The sequence below is a fragment of the Cryptotermes secundus genome, unplaced genomic scaffold, assembly GCF_002891405.2.
Source record: "Cryptotermes secundus unplaced genomic scaffold, Csec_1.0 scaffold84, whole genome shotgun sequence".
NCBI lineage: Eukaryota > Metazoa > Arthropoda > Insecta > Blattodea > Kalotermitidae > Cryptotermes > Cryptotermes secundus.
In genome coordinates this window covers 768,268-796,223 of record NW_019723905.1, presented here as the reverse complement: position 1 = coordinate 796,223, position 27,956 = coordinate 768,268, and the positions used below count along the sequence as shown (strand labels likewise).

The following is a 27,956-nucleotide window of genomic DNA, read 5'->3' as shown; positions in this document are numbered from 1 at the left end:
TTCACAGTGCAGTTCCAAAATTATTGATAAGAAAGAGACATTAGGTACTATCTCTAATACCAGTATTTATTTTTCAAGTGACAAATATTGCACAGAGTACCTAGTATAATACATTTTCGAAAATTGAACAGCAGCAGTGACAATACCAATCGCTGAAGACTAAACGTACAGAGTATCAGCATATTTGGCTTTTGTGAAGATGTGTGGAATTTTCCACAGCACTCCTAGAATGTCACTATCAACAGTCACAACGGTGAACTAACGCTCCACACCGATTCACATGCTTCAGGCAGTGGCTCAGTACGGCCAGATGGAAGGACATTATCGGGCGTCAAATACAAAATACTGTACAGTGAAATAGCTGTATCTCGCAAACCATTCGGACCAGGGCACATGTACATATACACTTTTGCTTAGAAAATTCAATAATATGACCTCACAGAATATTGACATTTCCTCCTGGGACACTCTGTATGTGTCTATATATATAAAAGGTCTGATGATGACGTAAGATTGACTCAAACATCCTTAAGTTATCGAATTATTACAAAAGAATCTGTTGTCTGACTGAGTTGTATATTTTATACCCTGAAGTGTCCTGAACTTGCAGCACTCACAGACCGACAGACACTGATGTTGCGCCCTGTGTCTTACAGCCGCCTCACTGCTGGCTGCGATGGACCGCGCGGCGAATCCTTGCACTGACTTCTTCCAGTTCGCCTGCGGAACCTGGAACAAGAAACACGTCATCCCAGAGGACAGGAGCAGCATCAGTACTTTCGAGGTGCTTGCAGACCAACTACAGGTCATCCTTAAAGGTAATAAACATATTGTCACGTGATAGCGACTAGAGTCTGGGGTTTGGATTGATGATTGTATTTATTGGACACTTACACTCGTAATTACAAGTAATTAAGACGGTCCTACTGAGCTACATACTCCAAAGATCTTTGTCACTACATCACACATAAGGTTTTCTCAGTCCACACTAGCCGTTGCTTGGTACCAGCTACCAGCTTCTCACTTCTCACAACTATAACTCTTAAATGACTTAATCAAGATACTTTCCTCTCTTCCCGGGTTCACGTCCTTGCAGGCTGGCGGCTATCTCGCACCAACTACCTGCCGTCTCAAGACTTTCCCGTGATCAAAGTCAAAGCCACATTGCGACTGACTGTCAGTCGTCAGTCAATCTTGGTGTCGAGCCCAATCTGAGGCTTATGACCAGATATTTTTTACTGTTTGACAGGTTCGGTCTTGTTTTTGTGGGGCGCCCTCTCTGGCGAGAAGACGGGTCTGTCTTTTGTCAGAGTCATAAACAGTTGATCCTCGTTTTATAGCCTCGACAAGGACCACACAGTAAACTTCTCTTCCATTATTGCGTGTTCACTCGGTGCCGGGGAAATGTGCCCACAGATCTATTCCCTAGCAACGGCCGTCGATTACGCAGCTGTCACTTAGCAGTATTCAAGTACAAAACTATAATTTGCCTTTAGTCTCACATAAGTATCGCAGTAAGGGAACATGGATTGAAGTTGTTTGAAACGCGGTGCTGAGAAGAATATCGACTCTGTGAGCGAAATATTCTAAGGCTGGTGGAAACTACATAATGAGGAGCTTCATACATGTACTCCTCGCAAAAATATTATTGACACAAGTCAAAGTGGAGATGGGTAGGAGCGTAGCACTAATGGAAGAAAAAAGAGATGCATACAGATTTCTGACAGGAAAGCTGAAAGAAAAAGACCGCTAGAGAGACCCACACGTAAGTGCAGGGATAATCTTGTCAGAATTTATGAGTATGATTATAAACGGGGTATGGATTGCTGAATGGATTTATTAACCACTTATATACACCACACGAAACTATACTTTACAGATCACAGACACACACAGACTAGTGTCTTGAGTCTATTAGAGTCTCCACTAGACTTTTGCCGACAACGGCTTCTACCGAGGCAGATTTTTTAGCTTCCCGCATTCAGGTACTCTTATTATAGGCCCCCTCGCAGTACTCTTGTCAACCGACATCTCAACTAACTGGGTACCAAGGGGCGGGTACTCCACACCAATCGCCTAGTCTTCTCTTCATAGGCCGACTTTCAACTGTCAACTAAACACTGTCACTCACCAGCCAGCTACTTCACGTCATTTCACTCAACTGGACTGCTCTCAGCCAAAGTCAAAATCAAGGTCAAAGTTACTTTAAGATGGGCGGTTTACCGCCGATCAGTTTTTCTTGGAGACAAGCCCCTTAAGACTCACGACCAGAGATTTTTTTCAACTGAACCCTTGCGGTCATAATCCTTATGTAACAATCTCTGTCGAGAATATGGATTTGTCTCTTATGAATATACTTGGTCTTTCATCAAATGCATGTATCGGACATGCAGCATGTTCTTGAAAGTACACGCAATTCCTTTTGCACTATACACAAGCTTTGCAAATCGAATCATGCTATCTTACTTATTGTAACGCATTTAGGGTCGTAATCACTTCTGACACCGGCTGTCACGTGTATTAGTGACTTGTAAACGGGGTCTGGATTGCTAAATCGATTTATTGGATACTCACAAGTCGTAAATATAATTGATTGTAACACTCTGAAGATTACTGTAACTATAACACATAAAATAAAGTCTTCTATATCTGCTTTAATCTGTCTTTGTTATGTAACCGATTTCAACAATAGCTATGCCTTTACAGTGTCTTCACTACCTTTTTCCTGTCAACTGATTTTAATACAGGAATGATCACTTCAAATCACTATGAAGTCTCCTTTAACCCAATTCTCTAAAGCTAATTCAAAGATTCACTGTACGATAGGAACCTCCTGGGCCGAATTCTCAGCTACACAGCTCTTATTCTTGGAACCTCGTTATATAACCGCGGCACAGAAATGCACCATAGAAAACACATGTCATGTTATCGCTGCGCAACCAGTCCATTGGTGGGCTGGATGCTGCCTATCAACGGTCTCGGCATGGACATAGAGAAAGCACGTCACTTGACCCACTATTGTGTGACGTCAGCGCGCATGCGCAAGATGCGCGGACACAAATAAAACACTGCTGCTCTATGTTGGTTGAATGTGTGTTGCGGGCGTTGCTTAGCAATGGATTGACATGTCACAGTATCTTATACTACAACGGCAGCGTAATCACTTGAACGGTCGTAAGCTTGGCCACCGCCAATTTTAAGTCTCTTATATATTCTATGTCTAGATTCGCCTTGTCCTACGTTGCGAACATGTTCATTCTCATGATTCTGAATAACTTCTGCTTGTTGCCTGTACAGTTTTGTTACATATCGTATACCTATGGAAGGTTGAAAACCGTATGCGAACCGCGGACCGGTTTGCGCCTTAGAAAATTTCCAACGGAGCGGAGAACCTTGCTCTTTAGCCCTTCCAATTATAAGAGGTATGTGTCTCTCGCTAATTCCCATGCGATATTGGTAATTTCTGCTCTGTAGAGGGCTTCTGCATGATTTTACTTGAATTGTAAAATGGTAGTCCTACTGCAAACAACATTAAACAGGTCTCTTTTTTAATATAGAAAGGAGAGAGAGATATTTTTACTGTCCGGAAAATACAGGTTAACGTAACTGGAAGAAATGCAGCATAATTTATTACTTATTTGATCAGTCCCTTATGGAGGGTTAGTTTAGTGTTGGCGCTTAAACGCTCACGTTTAATTAGGGAGTGAATTTTAATTAATGTTCTGAAGGTCTTAGCTTCAGTCGTTTTTATGTGCAGTCTCCATTTATTCATCTTCTCGAAGATTACACCGAGATATTTTACATGATTGACGAAGGGGATATTCTGTCCATTCAATGTAAGATAAGTCTCAGAGGCCCTGAGTCTTATCGTTATTGATTTTTTATTCCAGCGCTCACGCCACGTCTCAATGGCACTGAGATCTCGCTGCAGTTTTGTGAGAACATAATTCCCTTTGGGGTCTGTCTCATATATGCAGAAGTAATCAGCAAAGATGCCTTCATAGACACCAGGTGTGCTCTAGCCGGTCTGAAGATCCTTGTTATATGTATAACTTCTGCCAGACCCAACAGAAAGCACCGCCACTAGCAATCCATCTATTGTTTTCTTGGGCGGTTGCCTGTGGATAGACTGGATATCGTTTCCGCGGGAACGTGTTACCGAGCCGTTACCAAGTAACTCATGTTCCTTCTCGCGATCTTTGCATAGCAATGGTACTACACGTTAGAGTATTAAAATGTTTATAAAATAAATTGGAAGGAAGGTTGTCGATTGGACAGCGGATTCCTGTGAACATAATAAAGAAATTTCGGGTTCCATAACTTGCTAGTAATTTTTTTAGTAATGGAGCGACTATTGGCTCATCAAGAAGGAATAAGTTAGTTAAATTTTGTAAGTGTTCAGTTTGAAACTTCTTACTTCAGCGGCCAATCTCGTTTAGTTCCTTGATTGGCGAAAAGGTCGCTCTAAAAATTGCCATTTTTATGAAAAGCTGAATTGCGTATGGTTGGAGAATTATGAATTATTACAGGACGAGATAAAGTAGGAAGAGTTTGCAGCCAATCTAAAAATTCTATGCACCCATTTACCAACAATAAAATCCGCCTGTTTTTTTCCAATGTACAGTGTGATTCTGCATTATTATCGGGTTTCAGTGGGCCATAATTTCCAAAATAGAAAGAAACAAAATGAAACTGCATAAGGAACATGAAATTTTAACTCCAAACTTTTATTTGGCAACGCTGTACTCGCCGCATTGATGTCTGGCAGAAATTATAAGGTCATATCTCCAAATGGCGACAATTCAAGAGAAAGCAATGTTCGTATTTTTTTTATTCCTGTGGCGCTACAGCCCCAATTTTGGCCTAGGCCTACCTCCATGAAACTTTCCGTTTCACTTCGGTTTACTAGATCTTACACATACGGTAGGACTCCTTGGGCGGGTGATCAGCTCGTCGCAAGGATGTGCGTATTTTAGGAAACTGAATACCGCCTGGACATATTACATGTCGTGAAAGGCGCATGTTGCAGTTGTTGAGCATTCTTAAGTATGAATTCGTCGGTAATAGAAGATATTGAGCTCGCTTTCATATTCCATAAGTCATTTTATTATGTAGTTTTCGATATGAAAATTGTTGGTCAAAGAGACCCCGATAACAATTTAGAATCACTCGGTATTTCAGGCATAATTTACTCCTTCTGACCTGTTTCGATTGATAATTAATTGTGAGAGGCTGTATTCCTCACATATTTAGTGGGAATTCTTGAATGTGTGGTCAGTCCACCGCAAGACTTCTACGAATGCAAGGAAACATTATCATGTATCCATACATCGAATGGGTTTCGAATCTCCGACGCTGATGTAAAAGCAATTTAAGACCGCACGGCCACTCTGTGTCCGACAGCCGGAACACGAGTTCGTTCTTTTTATGGATTCCTTGATGCTTCTAAATGGTCTCGTTTACTCTTTAATTATTTAGAAATATCGATTCGCAACCTCCAACCTTCGCTTTTGTACGTATAAGCATCTAAGTACGAAGATTGTGAGTTCATCACGAACTCAAATGTATTTGTACGCATGAATACGAAGACGAAGACGACAACAGCAATAATAATAATAATAATAATAATAATAATAATAATAATGTCACGCAGTATGCAGTGACTATAGAAGGGGTTTTAGATTGGTTTGGATGTTGGATTAATTGACTGCTTACAGGTCGTAACTACAAATAATTATAACACAATCGCTATTTCCACACTGTATAAAATCACGCTGTCTTCTCCAGCCCGCAGTGTCTTCACTAGTAGTTGCCTGGTAACGGCTTGAAACAATGGCTATTCCTCCGGTTCCGGGCTCAAGTCCTCTCTGAAAGGCTGCTACCTTCCAATTGCCTATTCTTCCAAGTCAAAGTCCAAGACACATTGCGACTGACGGTCAGCCAGTCAGTAAGTCTTGGTGTCGAGCCCCATCTGGGGCTCATGACCAGATATTTATTACTGTTTGGCATTTACGGTCTTGTTTTTGTGGGACGCCCTCTCTGACCTATGTATATGCTGCTGGCCCTCGCCAGTGCAGTCTTTCTCGGGTCTGAGCCCCTTGGGACCATATTTTACTGTCTCAGATTTGAAACTTTCTTTTTCATCGTCTTCTACGCCTCGCAGGGTCACGGTGGAAGTATTTGGGACTAGCGACCATATTTTACTGTCTCAGATTTGAGACTTCCATTTTCGTCGCCTCCTACGACTCGCAGGGTCACGGTGGAGATATTCGACCCGCCTCCACGCGGACTCTTGCCTATTCTTGTTCAAGTCACATTGCGACTGACACTGTGAGAGAGAGAGAGAGAGAGAGATAGAGAGAAAGAGAAAGAAGAAAGAAAGAAAGAAAGAAAGAAAGAAAGAAAGAGCATCGATTTAAGAAGGTTCCCAGGCTTTGCCCGCTCGTCCTTCTGGTAAGAGTAAAGTGAAAGTGTAGGCGTTAAGATGGTTAGAAGCAACGACTTGAGAGAGTTGAGAGAGAGGGGCCGCGGAGCTTTTAATTTCAAAAATTTGAGTTGCGACTGACGGTCGGTTGTGCTCCTTATAATCCCTTTGCTCGGACCGAATAGAAAACACCGTTTTCAAAACACCTTTATTGTTGAATGCGTATCCGTTGCAGCAGGAACGTGTTTGTTGAGCCGTTGCCTAGAAACAGCTCTGGTATATTTACTTATCTCTGGGTCGTTGCGTAGTAACGGTTCTACACGCTACAAAAATAAGATACAGTGGTCTTTGTGCTTAATTAGTAAAGCATTATGCAATAAAGATATATGGGGGAGTGGAAGTTTAGTTACACCGTTCTTAACCTCAGCAATAGATGGAGGTGACCGGTCAACTTCATGTCCCTGCTGTTTTACTTCCGGGGAAAACGGCCTCTAGTATACACTGATATATTGTATAGCCGAGGGGGGCCCAGAGTCGGTCTGTACGCTGTGGAGAAGATAAATACCTTGCACTGCCAGAAATCTAACCTAAGCTATCCATTCCGCAGCCTGTCGATACACAGACTTAGAAATCCCGACTCCCAGTAATAATAATATGATGATAATAATGNAGTGTAGCCGATAGTTGTAGATTGTTCAATAAACCAGTTAACGATCTCTACGGCGTCTTCTGTAACGTAAACACGTTACAATAATAATAATAATAATAATGTGTTTGGCCCTATACGATGCGTGAATGATGTTCGAGAATTGAACACGTAGCTATAAGAAAGTAGCCGGGTGTCAATGAGTCCAACCGTTTCGTCATACATAACCACTTACTGAAATTTGCTGGAATTTCATATGGAAACTTCTACATTAAAACTACAGGGCCAATTTCATTTGGAACGTGTAGATCCACTGTAACCCCCACCATACGTAAGAGGAAAATAAGTGTAAAATCTGTGATTATTGATACCTTCGCTACTAAATAATCGACGTTCTATTGTTGACTTCGTTACCTTGCAAATGTGCTCAGCGAAGCGCGTAGATGGATCGGACATATTGCGAGTGAAATGCATTAATAAATACGAACTTCTCAAAATGCAACCCGTTTTGGTCCATCGCTTACGGTTTGGGACTTATGACCATTTGTTTGTAACAAATACGGCTAATTCAATTCTACTGCTTAGTGGCTGACACAATTCTACAGGCCAGCTCCCAGTGTATGACGTCACGCACTGATAAGATGTCCGTTTGTTTTACTCATGCTGCATATATGAGATAGTACAGGAAAATGAAACGGTTAGAAGAAGATAATTGTAATAATGTACCAAAAGGAACAAAGTTAAATGCCGAATGACAAAGTGAACATAGAGAAACACATAAAAACTTATCTGCTGAACTGTAACACTCTAGAGATTACACAAAATAATGTATTCAACGTCTGCTTACTAGTCATTGATCGGTAACGAATCTTACCTGGTTAACACTTCACAGCTGAATATTCAAGTATTGAACTGCCGTCTGAATTCTATTACGAATGAATGAATTGAATTCGATGAGTCTCATTTTACGTTCGACGGTCAGTCGTCCAGTCTGTCTTGGCATATAGCACCCATCTGTGGCTTGCGGCCAGATATTCATTACTGTTTGACAGTTACGGTCTTTTCTTTTTTTTCGTGGGCGCCCTCTCTGACTAGGAGACGGGTCTGTCTTTTGTACATGCAAAGTTCAACAAAGGGAAATGTGACACAATCCTGTGGATTTTTTTTATTTTCAGATTGTAACATAATAGGAATATATACAGCATTATTATAAAAGCGTCAACACAACAGATTCAATAAACAAATAAATATTACCACATTAATATTTCCATTTTCGCAGTCCTAAAAAACTGAACTTCTTATAAATCATACAGAAATGTTTAGTTCATACCTAATAGGAGACATTACGTTTCCGCTATAAAAATCAACCTGTTATTGCTGTTAAGAAAATAAAAGCTTCTTATTGTAAGAATCATATGAAACAAAAATATACTCTTTGGGAAGAATTCAGAGTTTTAATATTGTGACATGTAAATCCAGTGCTAGGTAACGGCTTGTTGAAGCACGCCATCGAGTTTATGACAAACACTTCGAGTCCTAGGCAACACATACAGAAAAGTTTCAATTACAACAGATAGGTAAAGGTTGTTCACACGGCAAAGTAAGACAGATACGCGAAGTAGGGACCCTTGGAGACGGCGATCTCTATACGGTTCGTTCAAAACCTACCTCAGAGAGAGAGAGAGAGAGAGAGGCTACAAGATGATATACTGGAGAGTCTCACCGAGTAGTAGAAGGCCAGTCCGAGAACAAGAGAAGAAATTTGGTGTAGACCTGCTCACCGAGTTCGTTCAAGGAGCATCTAAGTGTGGAAGTGTTGAAGACTTTGTGTGTGATTGTTCCAGTAACGTTTTGAAGCGCCCGTTACTGTAGCCGAGCGATCTATAGCACGTACTGTCTTCGTTCGCTCGTCTAAGGAGTCCCAAGTGTTTGTAATATGGTTATTAAACTGAAGACAAGAGGCCAGGGCCCAAGGGGGCTGTAGAGCCAGTGAAAAGAAAAAAGAAAACTTTTGAAGTGTTATAAGTATTTGTAGATCCTCCTGGTTATATATAGAATATACCGTCTACACAACACAACCCTCTTCCTGAACGACATAAATACGGGGACCTGGCCCTCCAGGTTGGGAGAGTCTCGAATCTGAGACAATAAACCGCATCGGACATGAGAATGACTGCGCTGGTGGGGGCCAGTACCAATTGTAAACGACAGACTCATCCTCTCAGCAGAGAGGATATTTCATAAGGACTATGACCGCAAGTGTTTAGTTGGAAAAAGAATCTGGTCGTGAGTCTCAAGGGGATTTTCGCCAAGAGGAACTGATTGGCAGTAAACCTCCAGTCGTAAAGTAAATCTGACTTTGACTCAGTTTTAAAGAGTTAAGCTAGAAACTATGTTGACCTCTGTGAAAGAGAAGGGATGCTTTTATGTATAAAACGACATAGAAATCTCTACAGCAACAGATGGTTTTCAAGGAACGAGAGAAAAATGGCCTTCTGCCACGTGGTATTACCACAGATCCAGCAGCACGCTCGGTCTGACCTAGTTTACTTATGTTGTCTGCTTCTTGTTGCAGGAGTTTTGGAAGAGCCAATCAATGGGCACGATAGTGAGGCAACGCAAAAGGCGAAGCGATTCTACAACTCGTGTATCAACATACGTAAGTCCAACGCTAGTTATTCTCATAGCTCATGCTGAAATTGATCTTGGGCATTTGCAACGTGTGGATATGGGCAGTGTTGACGAAGTTTCGGAGGGACTTTCTGCCTCCATATTCAGTGAGTAGGAAGGGTGAGTTTTTGTTTGACAAACCCCGGGAAGAAGGATGGGGCTGGTACAAAGTCCAGGGCAGTATAAACAATGCACAGGGATAAGTTACCATATGACCCATTTTAGGGCCAGATAATGAACCAAGGAGGTATGGGCAACCATTGATCCCGCTGGTCGAGAGTAGACTGTGACGGAAAAGGGAAGGAAGGCAGCTGGAGAATGGTGCATTATAGGATGAATTTGGTTCTAAAAGGGGTTGTCCTCCGGAACATTAGAAAAACTTATAAAATGGCTTTTCTAGTGTCACCAATTGTGCTAATGAGCAGTTAATTTGGAAATTTATTAATATTTTGTAAGGCCGCGCCATAGCTCAGGCGGTCAGTCGCCGGCTTCCAACCTCGACGGCCGGCGTTCGAGCCCGGGTCAAGAATTATGAGATTTGTGATGGACAAAGTAGCTCTGGGGCAGGTTTTCTCCGGGTACTTCTGTTTCCTCTGCCAATTCGAATTCCATATAATACTCCACAGTCATCGTCATCTGTAATCTGGCGCTAGTACAATAGGCCAATAGTGGCCGCAGTACCAAGTGGACTCAGCCTCACCCCACGAAAAGAAAGAGTAATAAGATACTTTCAAGTATCGGTATGGTTTTAGATTGGATATTAGATGTATTGACCACTTAGGGGTCGTGACTGAAAATAACTATGACACTATTACAAATCCCTACACGCTAAGCCTTTTCCATCCTGCTGTGTCTTCAGCAGCCTTCCGTGGCAACAGCTTCTAAAAGCGAACAATCTTCAGCTTCACGAGCTCAAGTCCTGTCTTTACAGACTCCCGTGCAGAACTGACTGGGTCGCTCCAATTGACTTCAAGATAACTCCTCGGCACAGACCACGTAGAAACACCCCATTTCTCTCTTGTTGCGCGTCGATTCGTTGCTGCAGGAACGTGTTTACCGAGCCGTTGCCTGTAAATGGCTCTGGTACTTTTGCTTATCTCGCGATCGTCTCATAGTAACTGCTCTACACGCTCACAAAATTACGAGTGCTAGGAGCAATATAGGAGTGGAAAACAATGAAGCTTATCATTGTAGCACTAGCAGGGAGGGGGGACACAGGACTCCAATCTCATTACTCGCAAGGTGTCATGGGAATTCGATTATTGGCAATGTTGCCAAAGGAATGAGATGTGGAATTCTTCACCGTGGTCAGGCAGATTGGTGAAAGGGGCAGTAAGGCTGAAAAGGAGAAAAGATGCCTACTTTTCGCTAGCACGGATGCATGGCGTCATTAACAAATTTGTTTCTTGCCTTCTACCTTGGTTAGGGTGTAATTCTGTACGGAACTGTGATTTTTTTTTTTGCTATTATTTTAACATCAGTTTCTTTAAAATCCATTTATATCTCAAGAATCTGGTTTGAACTCTTCTGATGAACTGCTTGCAACGAAGCAAAAAGCCGAATTTGTTCATGCTAAGGCCATATGGACTCTATTTTGTTGTCCATGGCCAGGACGTGAAATGACGGAATTTAGGCGAAGTGACAGGGTGGCCAGGCCAACAGTTTTTTAATCCCATGTGTGGTTAATTTCATGCAATATTACGAAACGCATTCCAGTTAGATTCTGACGAATGTTCTTTATCTCTTGTTTGACTTAGAATGGAAAAGTCAAAGAAAAATGTGATTCAGCTTTTAATTTCTGAAAGAATACACAATATCATTCTAAATTATTGTCGCGATATTGATGCAAATAAGAAAATAAAACTGCTTACCGAATATGAAAGTGTAACTGAAAAGGCTTTGTGGCAACGTTGTATTCTCTGCATTGATATCTGGGAGGAAATATGTCGTCATGACTCAAAATGGCTGCTTCGGTTTTTCGAAACAAAGTCCGTTTGCAAAACGCAACGTCGGTACAGAACTCAACATGGAAAAGATCCACATTCAGATAATGCTATCAGACATTGGTTAAAGCAATTTCAAGAGACCGGTATTTTCCTGCACCGAAAAGGATCGGGGAGAACGAACACCTCACAGGAAGGTGTCGATGGCATCCAGGAAGAGTTTTCTCGAAGCCCACAAAATTCAACTAGAGGAGATTCTTTGCAGTTAGACATGCCACAGACGACTGTCTGGAGGGTTGTCCATACCAGTCTTCACCTCCATGCTTACAGATGGCAGATTGTGCAGGATGGGGAATTTCATACAATTGGAGAAATTATCATATCGATTCATAGTTCTCTTCCCATTTCTCACATTCTTTTCTTCTACGAACCTTTCTTCTCTTTCTTGCAGCCCAGATCCGGAAGTTAGGAGATGGCCCTCTGCGTGAAGTTCTGGCGTCCCTAGGAGGTTGGCCAGTGACTCAACCGAACTGGAAACCACCCGAATTCTCCGTCGAAACATTATTGGGTCGTCTGAGAGGGGAATACAACGAGGGTGTGCTCATCGAGCAGTGGGTCGGCCCTGACGACAAGAACTCCTCGGTGAACATCCTCCAGGTGCGGACAAAGTAAGAAGAAGATACGGAGCCTCGGCTGTGTAACTGACCTCGTTATCCCCACATCACCCTCCACATCTGTGGCCGGAAACTTTATCCACTTCCTGCAAGCTGCAGTTGCCTCTTTCACATCTCTGTCACTGTGAAAGCAGCAGGACAGTTCTGTTGTTCCTTCAGAGTGTTAGCAATTTATTCTTCGTTATAGAAATGTCAGAGAGAGCCAGGATAGCGACTGGCTGCGGGCTGGACGACAAAGGGGTCGGAATTCGATTCCCGGTAGGGGCAAAATGTTCTCTTCTCCGCGTCGTCCAGACCGGCTCTGGGTCCTACCCAGCCTCCTATCCAATGGGTACCGGAGGTTCTTTCCCTGGTGGTAAAGCGGAAGGGGCGTGAAGCTGACCACTCACCTCCAACTAGCGCCGAGGTCAAGAAAACCTGGGTCTATACATCCACCCGCACCCCCCATACGTCTTCATGGCGTAGTGTTACATTAGTTAAGCACAGGGACAACTTTACCTTATAGAAACGTCAGGTGCTTTCGCCTTGGGCATGTTACAGTTTGTTGCTCATAAGATTTTAACATTACTAATAATTAGCAACATTAAATTTACAAGTTCAGCCGTCAACGTAGCAAATGTTTATTAATTTAAACCACACTATGTGTTCCGACTCTTAAAGGATCATTTTCAGATGTTCTTAATTACACGATTAATTATTGAATTGTAACGCGCGATCTTGTCTGAATATTTCTTATCATTCTACTAGTGTTAATCATTAAGGCCCGTCCACATTACTCGTGCTCGTGCGTCAGAAGCTTACAGCTGCCGGAAAATCAGGATCTGGAGCTGACGAAGTGGACGCCCAAACTGATTTGCATACAAAGCCTTCGCATTTCTTCATCACAGATATCAGCTCAGATCCTGATTTTCCGGCAGTAGTAGGCTTCTGACGCACGAGCACGAGTAATGTGGACAGGCCTTTACGTTCCTAGTTTGCATACATAATCCGTGAAGTGGCTATACTCGTATGTTATGTATACTTCTTATTGTTTACTTATATACTACTTATTGGATTTTGAATTGAATTGGGATTGGTATGAGTTTCTATGTAAAATTAACAATTTTAAGATTGAGTTAAAATTAATTTTAAAATGTCATGATCTATGCTCGACTTCGTGTCATTGTGCAGTAGCTGACCCCGCTTATCTTCGTGTGAACTTTTTCCAAATTCTCCTATTACTTGTTGCTTTAATTTGTTACGTTGTTGTTATTATGTTCTGCTTTCTTGAGAGCCAAATGACCTTTAACTGCATGCCAGTAGTTAATATTATGCCCCTGTATTCAGTTTAGTCTACGTGGTGTAAGTACTAAGAATTTACTCACCATATCAAGACCGGCTCTGCAGCCCTCTCAGTGACAGAGCCAATTGGAGAGGGGTGGGGGCTCTTTCCCTGCGGTGAACAACAAATATATAGTCACCTCCAGCTAATATCGAAAGAGAAACTTCGTGAAAAATTACCTCGAGCCACCCACACGATGTAATGGCTTTGTGCTTAGTTACAGAGGCCAATATACCTTACACTACATGGCTTCTGTAAGGTGTCAAGTGAAGATGGATCTTCAGAGAAATTTATTTCACCTTCTCATGTATTTATTTTCCAGTCTTTCCTCAAAAAGTCATTCAGCACAAAATTCCACATTTCCTAAGGACCAGTCATTATGATACTGATGAGAACCGTGTATCGAATATGTAATTTCACCAGTTCGCACAGCCGCAATGTTGGTATATTTTAAGACAGGGAGTTGGAAATTATGAAGGCTGATTTGCCGTTGGCCGTATGATGTTCATACCGAATTTCAGGTTAATTGGTGTTCTAGTGTCGGAAGTACAGACACGCATCTCGCTAATAGAGTTTAGAAGTAGGAAACATGGCCCCTAGGAACCCTAAAGATATACAAACTCTATTGGCTGATACATATTCATAGAACCTGATGAAGAGAAGCAAGTGCTTTCAATTTCTCCAAATGAAATATTAAGGAAGCACGGTGGTGAGCAGAAGTTACGGAGACATACAGTAACTCATTGAAGCCATGAGGGTGTTTGAGAAGAAGAACAGGACATACAGGCAAAGAGTGAAAAGCCTACTTCACAAGGAGCCGGCGGTTATATTAAAAGAGAGTGCCAACAATCACCTTGATAATTAAGATAAAATGTTTAACCAGTATTTTTATGATTTTCTAAGAGTTATTCATTATAAGAATATTACTGAACGTTATCCATTTGCTGACTCAACTTTTCGGTAGTATGCTCTACTGTCATCTTCAACTGATTGGTTGTCATGACAGCAGATCTAACTGCCGAAATTTCGTGTCATGAACTGGGCAGAAATTTATGATAATAACTGTATAATGAATAAGCTTCATAGAATCAGAAATATGTCAGTTAAGCATTTTCTCGTCATTATGAAAGTGGTTTGTAGCTAATATGTTTCACTACAACTGCCGGCTGCTTTTGAACTAGGCGTTTTGCTTCTTAACTGAGAGTTAGAGGATATAATAGTAATTAAAATAATCTGTAATATTTCTTTATCTTCATTAATTCATATTTTTTGTTGATTCCTCTGGAACATAGAGCATCTGTGAAACTTTTCGTTTCACTGTAGTTTCTTAATCTCATGGACCAGGCATGTCCAACTTCAAACAGTTTGTGATCGACTTTTTAGTGTCAAAACTGCCAGTGATCTACCACCCTCTCCTATCGTCGTACATCGCTTTAAGCAAAAATATTGGTTAAAATAACACGACACATGATGTTTGTTGTAAAAGCAACATACATTGAAAGTACAGACTACTTTAACGCGTATTTTCCCTTCAAAATCTGAATATAATCATATTATATTACAAGTAAATTTACACGCTTTTCACGTATAATTTCCTTATAGGCCCATGAGATCGACCAAAAATCGTCCCGCAATCGACGCGTTGGACATGCCTGTCATAGACAATCAGTATGTCACTACATTCATAGATTATAAGTATAAAAATTAATAAATCTTTCAGTTCAATTTAAATCAGTCCCCTCTAAACATGTCTAAACCAATCATGAACTGTATCAGATATATCACATGTAACGGATAATAACGAACATATATCGTTAGTATAATACATGGGTGTCCAGAGGGGGTCGACGGAGCCCCATGCATTTGTCTAAAAGATATACAAAAGGAGGGGAATATACTACATAACAAGAGGTTCTGGTAAGAACCAATCGCCTACTTTTCTTTGATATGATAAGGCCCGCATAGAAAACGACGCCTCTAACATTTCTTCCTTGACTCAGGAACGTGTCTACACAACCGTTGCCTAGCAACGATAGAGGATACACAGTCGAGTTCTGTCCAATCCAGTAATTTGCTGCCGGCCCTCGCCAGCAGAGTGAGTTTTGGTTCCGAGTGTTACAGGACCCATGATCATATTTTACTCTCTGAAGGCTTTGGGAGCCCTCAGACCGCCGTTTCGACAGTACATATACTAAAACAGGGGATACGCAAACACACAGACTCTCTATTGATACGACGCGAATCGAAAATAAAATGACGTGTCGTGTATATTCGTTGCCGCAGGAACTTGTTTGACGATCTGTTGCATGACAACGATAAGGGGTTACACTTGGGCTGATGGGAGGAATTTATTACGTACGCCATTGAAATTGGCTCAAGTGCCATGATATATACACAAGGTTTCATAAAAATTGATTCAGGCAACCAAAAGTTGATAGGCAGACACACAGAGAGAAAGGTGATCTCATAAACTTTCTTTTATTTTTTCAAAATAATAAAAGTGTGCTGAAAATTATCCTTTTAAAATATAATTTTATTCTATAGGAACACATAATTGTTCGGCTTACAGTATAGACATTCTTAATTTAATTGAACTAGAGGCCTAAGTTTGCAAACAAATTTTCTGTCCCCCCCCCCTTGGAAAAATTCGCATCCGCGCGTATAATGCACACGCGTAATTCATCACGACAACGCAACCTGAGCACCTGCCATATGAAAGAGTAACCTCTCCGATTGCTGGAACGTGTCCCTGTCTGGTGGCAAATACCGGTATGAGGCTTTACCAGCTTCTGCACAGTATGTGTGTAGGTTCATTCCTATGTTAATCTTACATTAAAGAGACACGTGCTACTGTTCTAGTTGGACCAGATGCAGCTGGCTTTACCCAGCAGGGATTACTATCTGAAAGCTGATTCTGAAGGTGATTTAAAGGCGTACCATCGCTACATGACCGAGGTGGCAAAGCTTCTGGGCGCTAACGCCAGCCAAGCAGCTGAGGAACTCCAAGAGGTTATCCGATTCGAGAAGGAACTCGCCAATGTGAGTACTGGCCAGAACTGTTCTAATGTGATTAAGTCAATGATTTCTTATAATGCAACGGATGCATTCTGGTTAGGACATCCTGTGCATTGCTTCCGGGTAAATATTTAGACAGTACTCAACTAAGACATGGCCTCAATATGTTTGTATTTTATGACTTACACTCAGACTCGATCCCGGGCCGTCGCGGTGGGAAGCCGGCGACTAACCGGCTGAAATATGGCATGACCCTAATATAGAGTAACAGAAAGTTGAGGGAAAAACTAATTGCCTGCTTTCCTTTGATACGACACGGAGCGCATACAGAATGAAACAAAAAAATTGGAGGGATACAGACACACAGACAGCAAGGTGATCTCATAAGTCTCTTTTATGTTTGTTTTTTTTTAAGTTGGGGGACAACTCATAATCCTCTTTTAATTTTTCGAAATAAGGAAAGGAGGCTAACAGTAAATAAAAAAGGACTTCCGTTTTTTTAGGCGTCACTACCGGAAGCAGATCGTCACGACACTAGTGCCATCTACAGAAAGTTGAGTCTGGCTCAGCTTCAGAGAGAGGTGCCGCAGTTGAACTGGCTGGAGTACCTGTCAGCGTTTCTTCATGCGGACATCGACCACAGCGAACCTGTCGTCAGCTATGCTATGCCCTACTTCGTGGAGATGGGGCGAATCATCCAGAAGACGGATCGCAGGTTACAAGCTACAGTTATCCCGATAATTATTATTCACTGTAAGGAAAACTTCCTCACTTCAGGGATGAAGCTCCCAAATTTAAGGCCGAAGACGCGAGGGCTGTTGCACACCTCAGGGCGTCGGTGATGGATGAGTGTGGAACAATGGTGGTATGATTTTATTTTCAGTTGTTTACCGTCCTCCATGCAACAGTATCAAAATTCAAAATTCAATCCTTTTAAATGCCGTTACTGCACTATATGTTGCGGCCTACTTGGCCACCATCTGGCGCGTTGAAATTCGGTGAAATTACTACGCCTTCCGCGCTACTGCGATTGTTTTTTTCGTATTTAAATGCTTGTTAAATTAAGTAAATTTAGTAATAACATTCGCACTGTTCACTTGATAGGTAACAAGTATGCCAAAAATATTGCATGTGGAATATAAGGAGGAACATTTACTTCATTTAGAAACGCTGTAAACATGAAAACACCGATCGGAGTAGCGCGGAAGGCACAGCAGTTCCCCGAAATTCAACGCGCCTGATGATGGTCGCACTTCGCAAGTGATTTGTATTATTTTCGTATAACATTAAACACTGCGATGCCATTCTTTATAGATAACCCGATTATCAATATTACCTTGTTCACTGGCGTCATATGGATTGCGAACTACAAATGGATTTCATACTCAAATGACAAACCTGACACAAAAATATATGAGTACAGCATTTCTTATGCTCATCTGTCTTATGCATTTAGCAGTTACCAAAACTTGAAATACTCACATTGTCTTATGAATATAGTTAATATTTACCGAGCAGGATTCGAACCTAGGCCGTGCCATAGCTCAGGTGGTTATTCGCCGGTTTCCCACCGCGGCGGACCGGATTCGAGCCCAGGTCAGGTTATTTGTGATTTGTAGTGGACAAAGCGGCACTGGCAGGTTTTCTCCGAGTACTTTGGTTTCTCCTGCCAATTCTCATTCCATTGACTGCTCCGCACTCATCTATCATCTCGGGCTGGTGGAATAGGCCAATTACTGACCGACGTGCCGAGTGGACTCAGTCTCACCACATTTCAAGAAATTAAAAAAGGAAAACGATTCGAACCCCGGTCCCAGTGCTCATATTTTTAAGGACATGCGCAAGATTACTCTCAGCGGTAGCCGCCACTGCTCATACATTGTACGAAACGGTAATCCAGCTTCATTTCTTGCTGCAGGGTGATTCACAACTACGTGCTATGGCGGCTAGTGATGAACATAATGCCACACATGATTGACGAGTACCAACAGAAGCGCGTTGAATTCCGCAAGATCCTCCTGGGCATCCTTAGCGACAGAAACCGTTGGAGCCAGTGTGTCGAGTGGACCAACAAGAAACTTGGGATGGCGGTCGGTGCCCTCTTCATCCGAGACAATTTCAACCACGACAGCAAGGTGGGTGCTTCGTCTTGTCGTCCGTGCGTCGCGCAAATGTGCCGACGCATGCGCTCTTTCAGAAAGCCCCAGCAAGACTAGCGTCACATTCTTTACTTACTTGGGCAGGGGAGGGGTGCGTGACTTATTAGGTTGGGTATGGATAGGTTGATTGGATTTATGGACACCTTATGCACACCAATCTGAATCACAGGCAATTAGAGCGCTACCGCTATTTCCATAGTTTACAGTTAATTGTTACACACACACTAGTGTACTCAGCCTTGACTAGTAATGTCCTGGCAACGGATTCATAACAGTCTCCCTGTAACTGCAGTACAATATGAAGTCTTCTTTGCTCAGCCTAATACCTTTCTTCTCAATTATCCTGCCAACTGCCAACTTCGGCGACTCTGAATTCAATTCTCTGCTGCAACTGCCAACTCCGGGACTCTACTCAATTCTAATTCTAGCTCTCTGAGACCTTCGTTATATAGCTTCGGAGCGACCCTCGCAGAAAACACCGCTCTTCTTTCTTCGCTCTCTTTTACTCTCGTGGGGATGTGTTTACTGATCAGTTGCCTAACAATGAACTATTCCGGCGTTCAGACGCCAAGTGACAACATAAATCCCACTATCACCAAACCTGAATTTGGCTGTCAGTGTCTAGTAGCCAGGGATTCAAATGCATATCGTAGGGGTTCATAGGATAATTTTTCGATCATTGCTGAGTCTTGTAGGTTATGAGAAATTTTGTCGTCTGGGAAATCACACCTTGTAATCCGTTGAAAATTTCACTTGATTACAACAGTTCACACGTGTAACTACTCCTGGATAATAAATCTCTCGCTGTTCTTTGGATCTTGAACTAGTCTCTAGTCTTCTCTTCTTTACCGTTCTGTCGTATTCTCTTGGGCTCCGTAATTAAGTAATTCCGTAATGATTGACTGAGTTCGTCTCGCAAAATCTCCTGTTACAAACATTCTGCGAACCGTGCAGACGTCACCTCCCTCGACAGTATAGTTATGCATTTTTCGCCGACACTATACTTGGAGGTTCGTTGCCGTGTGAAAGGAAGCGTTTCTGTATGCGTTGTCTAGGAATCGACGTGACTCCGTATGCAATGCATTGCTCTTTCGGTCATATTCGTTGCTGTGGAAACGTGTTCCAACAATTCGCCGCCCAGCAGCGGCGCCTTCCGTGTTGCCACGGGAACGTGCTCAGGGAAGCCCCGCCCAGCAGATGGGCAGATTGCAGCTTTCTGGCGTCATGTCACGATATAATTATCTGTGAAACATTTTTATAGGATAACAAGTTTAAACATGGCGAACATGAGAATCTTTAAAGTTATATTTAACAAATTTACTGCACAGTTAAGTCTTATATTTACTTGCAGAAATTATGCACATAAATTGGTTATTATTAATTAAAGACTTCTCTTTGCCTCATAATAAAGAGAGGGAGAGACTGTTGACGTAAGACGTAGAAATGTGTCGTAAGTTCTTCCAAAACATTACATAAGAAATCTTCATATTTAAGGCACAATTTGAATTTGCTTGTCACAGCTGCACTACTCCATACGGCGTTCTATAATTCATAGTGCGCAAGCGTTTTTGCGGATTTCTTGCATATTCAGTTCTCTATGAGATTACAAAAATTGCTCTCTTTTATCAGTTCCCGCAGGCATCGACCGGAACGGGACCCGTGGATTTTGGAGGGCAGAGGAAATCGGTTTTGCCGGTAATTAAATGAAGTATGTTCAGGGTTGACCAGGTTTACCTTTGCGTTCCTTTTCCGCATGAGCGGGAAATACTATATTCCACTATTAAATCCTTTCAAAACGCTTTCATTTACTTTACTAAATATAAAGGTAAATGTAAAGGTAAAGCTATCCCTGTGACAAGCCGTGGAGACCCTTGTGATCGTGAGACGTCGAGGCTCCCACATTTTCCAGACAGTCTGCTCACAGATGGCGGTGATGTCAACCTTACGCGCCGGCAATCCTTTACCCCTAGGAACATTCCTGGTACTCGTTTCTGTTAGAAGCTTAGTTGAACCCAGGGACATAGTGCGGCTGGAAGGATTAGGTCAATTGAAAAAGTCAATAATCTCGAGAATCGAACCCGCGACCTTCCGGTTTGTAGTATAGTGCCTCAGCCAACTATGCTGCCGCGCTCCCAAATTTATGAGGTCACTAAGCCCAATAAACAGACAAACACACCGAAAGATTCCCCCCACCCCGCGAATATGGTGTTACTTGCCGAGATACCTTATCTTGGGTCACGCTTTAGTCACTTCTGGACTTAATTACGTACTTTGTAACCAGCTAAGTTTCAAGTCAGAGATGAAGGCCCCAACTTAAAAATCGAAGCTGAGATAATGTGCTGCATAGTCAGGGCTATTGTACACGTAATGCAGTGGTCAGAGATGAGTATGACGCAATAGTGAATTGCTGAATGGGGGGAGAAAGCGAAGAGCCTTGAAGAGTTTTCTATTGCAACTACAGTTTTGGAAATTTTATTATGTTCCTTCTTTTGTGAATTTAATAAATTATCAGTATATTAATCCGACAACATTTTTTATTACATTGCCATTTTCATGTCAACATGAGACATAAAAATTCTATAAGCCTGTATGATATTATCACGAGTATGAATGACTATAGACAGAGTTTGGATTGGTAACTGGATTTATTGAACTCTTATAGAACTTAACTACAAATAACTCTATCGCCATCGCTAACTTACACACTCAGCAATTCACTACAACACTCACTAAATCTCAGTCTGCTCTATCTTCAAAGGTTGTCGCCTGGTAACGGCTTCCAACGCCGTAGCTTCTCATCTTCCATTTTCAACCCCTTACTGGTATGGCTAATATCTCCTAAGTAACTAAATTACAGAGAGAGAGAGAAGAGAAGAAGTGGGGGTGGTAGTGAGAGACACTACATCGGGGGGGGGGGAACTATCTCCGAATTTGAAGGTTCCCAGGCAGTGCCCGCTTGTCCTTCTGGTAAAGATAGAGCATATGATCGGATTTTTTTTAAATTTATTTATTTATTTGTTAACGTTGGGAGAGCTATATTAAGGCGAAATTTTGATGTTAACAATGGGAGGGCTGCATGTGAGGCATACAAATGACTTTTAATTTGTTAGTACTACTAATTTCCTTTTTCTCTTTTGTCTCCCTTCTTTCATGTTCTTAACCATATCTCACTCAACTTCGTTTCCTGTCAATCTCCATTAGCCCCACTATGATCATCAACATCGACCGAACTTTAATCTGCTAATAATCTTTCCTCTTCTCTTTTCTTCCTCTTTTATGTCTCTTCCTTCATCTTAATCTTTTCATTCCCTTAGTTTCTCCTCCCCCCTCCAAGACATGGCCCTTACAGTTCTGCGTTCAAGTAACTAAATTCTAGACTTGTCCTGCTCATAACACATCGACACGGACCGCACAGAAAATACGCAGCTGTCACACAGACCGCATAGAGAACATCGCCTCCCAGTTAGTCCAGTGGTGCGTGTTACGAATCTGTTGCCTAACAACTGGCGTTGTTTGATGAGTCATTACTTAGCAATTGGTCCACGTGCTAAAACGTTGAGCTGATGCAGTGTGACCAAATAATGCTGTTCTATTGACTACATTATTAAGGGAACGAGATTTATTTGACGGTATGCCGATCTCATTGGTGCTGAAAATATTATACCTCACCCTACACTTTCAACGATAGTTTCTTTGCTGCATCCAAAGGGCGAGGCGAAGAATTATTGACAAAATAGAATGAAACACTTCACACAACACTCATATTCACCAGCAGCATTTAACACACGAAAATTTGCGAACGTAGCAACATCTCCACAGCTGATTGCATAGGATAGTGTCACGTTTTATGGGCATAGATTGGTGATTGGATTTATTGACCATTTCTTGTACAGTCACTCATAAACACTATCAATTATAATCATCATCATCATCATCATCAGTAATCTGTCAAGACGACAGGTCCACAGTCTCTTCCAAAACAATTCCTCCACTTAATGCGATCTATAGCTTTCTCCTTCAAATGACAGTATTCTCTTCTGTCCCCAAGGTCATCCAGCATCATCTTACGTCTTCTTCCTCGTCTTCTTGTCACTTCTATCCGCCCCTCTATCTTTCCTTCAATAACTTCTTTTAGAAGGCAGTTTCTGCGTAAAACATGACCAATCCAATTAGCCTTCCGTTTTCTTATTTCGTGTAGGATATTCCTCTGCTCACTGACTCTAATTAACACTTCTTCATTTCTCACATAATCGGTCCAACTGATCTTCTCCATCCTTCTCCAACACCACATTTCGAAACTTTCCAGATGTTTCTGATCTACTGCCCTAAGTGTCCATGTTTCAGCCCCATACAGAGCTATGCTCCAAATGTAGCATTTCACTAGTTTCTTCCTCAAATTTAAGTCCAATTTGCTGGTAAAAAGATTCTTCTTCTTGCTAAATGCAGCTTTTGCCATGGCAATCCTGGATTTAATTTCACTAGTACACCTTCCATCATCTGTTAACAAGCTACCCAAATATTTAAAACATTTCACATTCTCCAGTTGTTTTTGGTCTATCTTTATTGAGACTGGGGTTGGTTGTCTCGAAGTTTTCATTACTTTTGTTTTCTCCACATTCATTTCCATGCCATAGCACCTTCCAATTTCAATTCAATTACAATAACCCACAATAAATCATCAGCCGAACTCTTCTTCCTTGACTGCTTAGGACTCGCCTAATACTTGCCGCACTCTCTCCATTCTAACTTAGAAGTCAAAGTCACATTGCGACTGACGGTCAGTCAGTCAGTGGGGCTTGTGACCAGATATTTGTTACTGTTTGACATTTACGATATTGTTTTTGTGGGGCATCCTCTCTGACGTGAGGACGGGTCCGTCTTTTGTATATGCTGTTTGTCCTTGCCAGCGCAGTTTTTCTCGGGTCCGAGTCCTTTGGGATTCGCGACCATATTTTATTATCTCAGATTTGAGACTTCCCTTCTTGTCGCTTCCTATGACTCGCAGGGTCACGGTGGAGGCATTCGACCCCGCCTCCATACGGGTATCTGACTGACTTAGGACTCTGTTGTATACTACTTACATAGCCTCGAGATGGACTGCATAGAAAGCACGTCCATTGCCTACAGTGGACGTCTACTGTTGTCCAGAACGATCGTCTATCGGTCCGTTACCTAGCAGTGGATGCCCTATTTTTTGCGCATGTGTTGCGGGAATGTGTTTACCGAGCCGTTGCTTAGCAATGAGCATATGCGTCATAATATTTTTGTTTGAATCAGTTACCCATACATTTGTTTACGAAACAGCAGTGCACATTCACAGGACTTCTGTTTCTTTGTTTTATTTTACGTCGACTTCAGTACAGCAAGTAAAGAGTGAGGTGTTTTGAAAGAAGTGGTCGTGGCCAGATTGAAATATCCTGACATTTCCTTAGAGGGACTGAGGAAGGCTAGAGAAATCCTTGGTCAGGATAACCGGTGTCTCAGCCGAGAGAGGAACCGAAGGATTCCCGAATACACCAGCTTCTTTTGTCCTGTAACTATTAGACGGACTGTCTGGTAGCTCTGCTTTATTCCTTGCGACACAATTGCTCGCTAGACGTTACGGATGGACGAGAAGATAACATCTGTTGAATGGATACACAGAAATCGGGGGAAAATCTAGGCAGGCTACATCAGTGTGTGTTGATGAACTGCAAGTTCAGTTGTCGCTGCTTGCTATTGTTTGTGTGATACAGAATATATGTAGTGCAGTTCAGGACATTTGAAATGCTTTCAGTATGACTACATCACACGAGTTTCTAAATGTTGTCTGTCTAGTCACAATGACGTAAGCGAGACATTACAGAAAGTTTGCCAGAAGAGCGCGTAATTGTGGGAGTTTTGCATTCTAATGTCGTTTAAATAATTCACAGAGAAGTTAATAATTAAAATGGTCCGAAGCGTCACACTTTCCCGACTCCATAATATCTCATGTCTTTATTTTTATTAACCTACTTTCTTATTTTCGAAAATGAAAGTAGGCTCATGAGACCGCTTTACTCTGTGTGCGTGTACGTGCATGCGCGTGTGCGTGTGTATGTGCGAACAACATTTAAATGCCTGAACCAAAATGTATCAAACTTGGTATGTATGTTGTCATAGCATCTCAACGGCGTACGTTGTAAATCCCTTCCATCAGTAATACCAACATTACAGCCTCTCGAATTTCTGAGGCAAAACATTAATATTTCTTGAATACATTAGTCGTTGGTCATCAAACTTGGTCAACTTGAGGCCAACTCAACGGCATAATTCATAAATCTCCCCATCAGTAATACCAATATTGAAGCCTTTCCGACAGAACCTCTCCCCTCCTACATCCATCTTCATCTCCTCGTGGTGCACCCTGTACTTCCTGACGAGGCTCTGGTGACAACTCTTTTTTCCCCCCTGGCACTACAGCCCCAGTGGGCCTAGGCCTACCTCCATGAACTTCTCCGTTCACTTCGGTTTTTCTAGATCTTACACATTCGGTAGGACTCCTTGGGCGGGTGATCAGCTCGTCGCAAGGCCTCTACCTATACACAAACACAGAAAAACGCACACACAAACTAAACATCCATTCCCTGAGTGGGATTCGAACCCACGATCCCGGCTTCCAAGCGAGCGAAGACAGTACGTGTACGTGCCTTAGACCGCTCGGCTACCGTGAGCGGCGGTAACAACTTTACCACGTTAAATTATTGTAACTCAATCGCAATCTAGGTTCTATAAAAATCAAGCATACATTAGTGTTATGTTCACTTACTTACGCATACATAATGAGATTTTGCCTCACTTATCACATCAATTACTCAGTATATACTGAAAGGAACATTTGTTGACTTTCATTTCAATATTAACCCTTACTATTTGTCTTTTCGGCCGGTCACGGTAGCCGAGCGGTCTAAGGCATGTACTGTCTTCGCTCGCTTGGAAACCGGTATCGTGGGTTCGAATCCCATTCAGGGCATGTATGTTTAGTTTGTGGGTATGCGCGTTTTTCTGTGTTTGTGTATAGGTAGAGGCCTTGCGACGAGCTGATCACCCGCTCAAGGAGTCCTACCGAATGTCTAAGATCTAGAAAAACCGAAGTGAACGGAGAAGTTCATGGAGGTAGGCCTAGGCCCACTGGGGCTGTAGTGCCAAGGAAAAAAAAAATTGTCTTTTCGGGGGCATGCGGTAGCGTAGTTGGTTGAGGCACTATGCTACGAGCCGGAAGATCGCGGGATCGTATCCCGATGAGGTGGATTTTTTTTAATTTACCTAATCCTTCCAGCCGCAATATGGCCCTGGGGTCGATTCAGCCTCTAACGGAAATGAGTATCAGGAATATTCTTGAGGGGTAAAGGGCGTCTGGCGCGTAAGGCTGACAACCTTACCGCCATCTGTGAGCCGATTGTCTAGAATATGTGGGAACCTCAACATCTCATGACCCTATGGGACTCCACGGCCTGTTAGAGGGATATTTTTGCCTTTACTTTATTTGTCTTTTCATTTTGGTTTATTTTTCATTTGTTTCTATACATTCTTCCTACCCTCCTATGCCTCTTTACTTCTTTCCTTTGGACAACTGCTCCTTCTTTACTGTCATTTCATTCATTACTCTACTCACTTCATTCTATGAAGTCATTTTGTTGCTCCATTTTTTCTACTCCTGTCCATCCTCTCTCACAGACTTTTCTTCCGTCCCGGTCCTTACATTCCCCTTCCCCCTTACATCTGCCCTCGGTGTGTCTGCACCTTTCAGCAACGCCGTCTCTTGCTGGTCCTCCCAGACTCCCTGTTCTGAGTCCCTCCCTTACATCAGCCATACACGGCTTACTCTTCTCTCCTGAAGATGGAGGTAGTGCTACCTTCATTAAAGCTATAATGACGTACCAGACCACACAATATTACAGTTCGGAAGACAGTCTGTTTCACGAGAACAGTTTTTGTAGCTGTTCAAACCCCAAAACTGAGATGTGCAGACTTGGCTGTTGACGCTACTTTCTCAGGGGAATGATTTGCGAAACACCGTGTAAGGGAATGGGACAATTCAAACGACAATCTAAACTCAAATGAAGGGACAGATGATATAGAATTTTTCTGGGGAATAACGGTTCAGACTTAAGTGGATCCCTTTTTATTGTGCCATGGCGTGTACTTGGGTTGCGTATGGAAGAGACGGCCTCCAGACGTAGAGGATAACTGCGAATATATTGAATAAACAGTCGTGGTGGGCCTCGAACTTAGGGTGTTAGGCTTGGGGATACAAATTTCCGTACCCTTAAGAAATTATTATGTTACGAAGCGTTATAAAAGGGCCTCCGACTTGGACGGATGTTCTGGATAAACGACCTAAGCTAAGGAAATTGGACATGAGATTTAACATGGACTGGATTCATCTGTTTCAGGATAGGGACCAATGGACACATCTTGTAACGAGGCCAATGAACCTTCGGATTGCATAAAATATTAAGAAGTTCGTGAGTAGCTGAGTTCCATGGAGTCAGTGACTATGATACTGACTTTCTGAGTTTCCAGGAAAGCGCAGTGTTACCTGCAGTGGTTCCCCGACTGTGAGGTCCGCCCATCTGACAAGCAGGTGCGACGCGTGTTTCAGGAGACGGCCCTAGAGATGATTCATACCATCCGGGAAGCGTTCAATGAGCTGCTGGCAGACAATGACTGGATGGATGACGAGACGCGAGCCGTCGCCAAGCAGAAAGCCGACGCCATGAACGAGCGCATCGGCTATCCAGAGCTTCTCACTGACCCAGACGAGCTCACCAAGGAATATGTAATGGTGAGACCGCCTTACCAAGTGTCAAATGTGCCTTCCGATAGTCTAATTGCATATCTTAGTGGTAACTACTGCAAAAAAATCTTGTAAGTAAATGTGAAAAAGCAACTCGTTATTGATTACTGAGTGTCGCTCTTGTGCAATAATAAGTTATATGTAATTGAATAATATGAAAAGACGACTATGGATAATGGTTAGGAATAAACCGGTCTTTTCGAAATCATTATGCTATACCAGAAAATCGCCTACAGAGGCTGTAGAAACCACGAAAACCTTAGCCCCCGTGACCCAAAATCTGGCC

The 27,956-nt window shown here is 42.3% G+C and overlaps 1 protein-coding gene across 1 annotated transcript in view; it reads left to right on the top strand.

The window, feature by feature from the left end:
• Positions 1 to 27,956, top strand: part of LOC111861932 (neprilysin-1) — a 144,269-nt gene that overhangs the window by 104,058 nt on the left and 12,255 nt on the right. Inside the window, exons 4-10 of the mRNA XM_023846905.2 lie at positions 657 to 818; positions 9,646 to 9,729; positions 12,135 to 12,340; positions 16,538 to 16,717; positions 17,197 to 17,408; positions 18,612 to 18,828; positions 27,476 to 27,658. Of these exons, the coding sequence (XP_023702673.1) occupies positions 657 to 818; positions 9,646 to 9,729; positions 12,135 to 12,340; positions 16,538 to 16,717; positions 17,197 to 17,408; positions 18,612 to 18,828; positions 27,476 to 27,658 (1,244 nt within the window). The remainder of the gene's footprint in view (positions 1 to 656; positions 819 to 9,645; positions 9,730 to 12,134; positions 12,341 to 16,537; positions 16,718 to 17,196; positions 17,409 to 18,611; positions 18,829 to 27,475; positions 27,659 to 27,956) is intronic.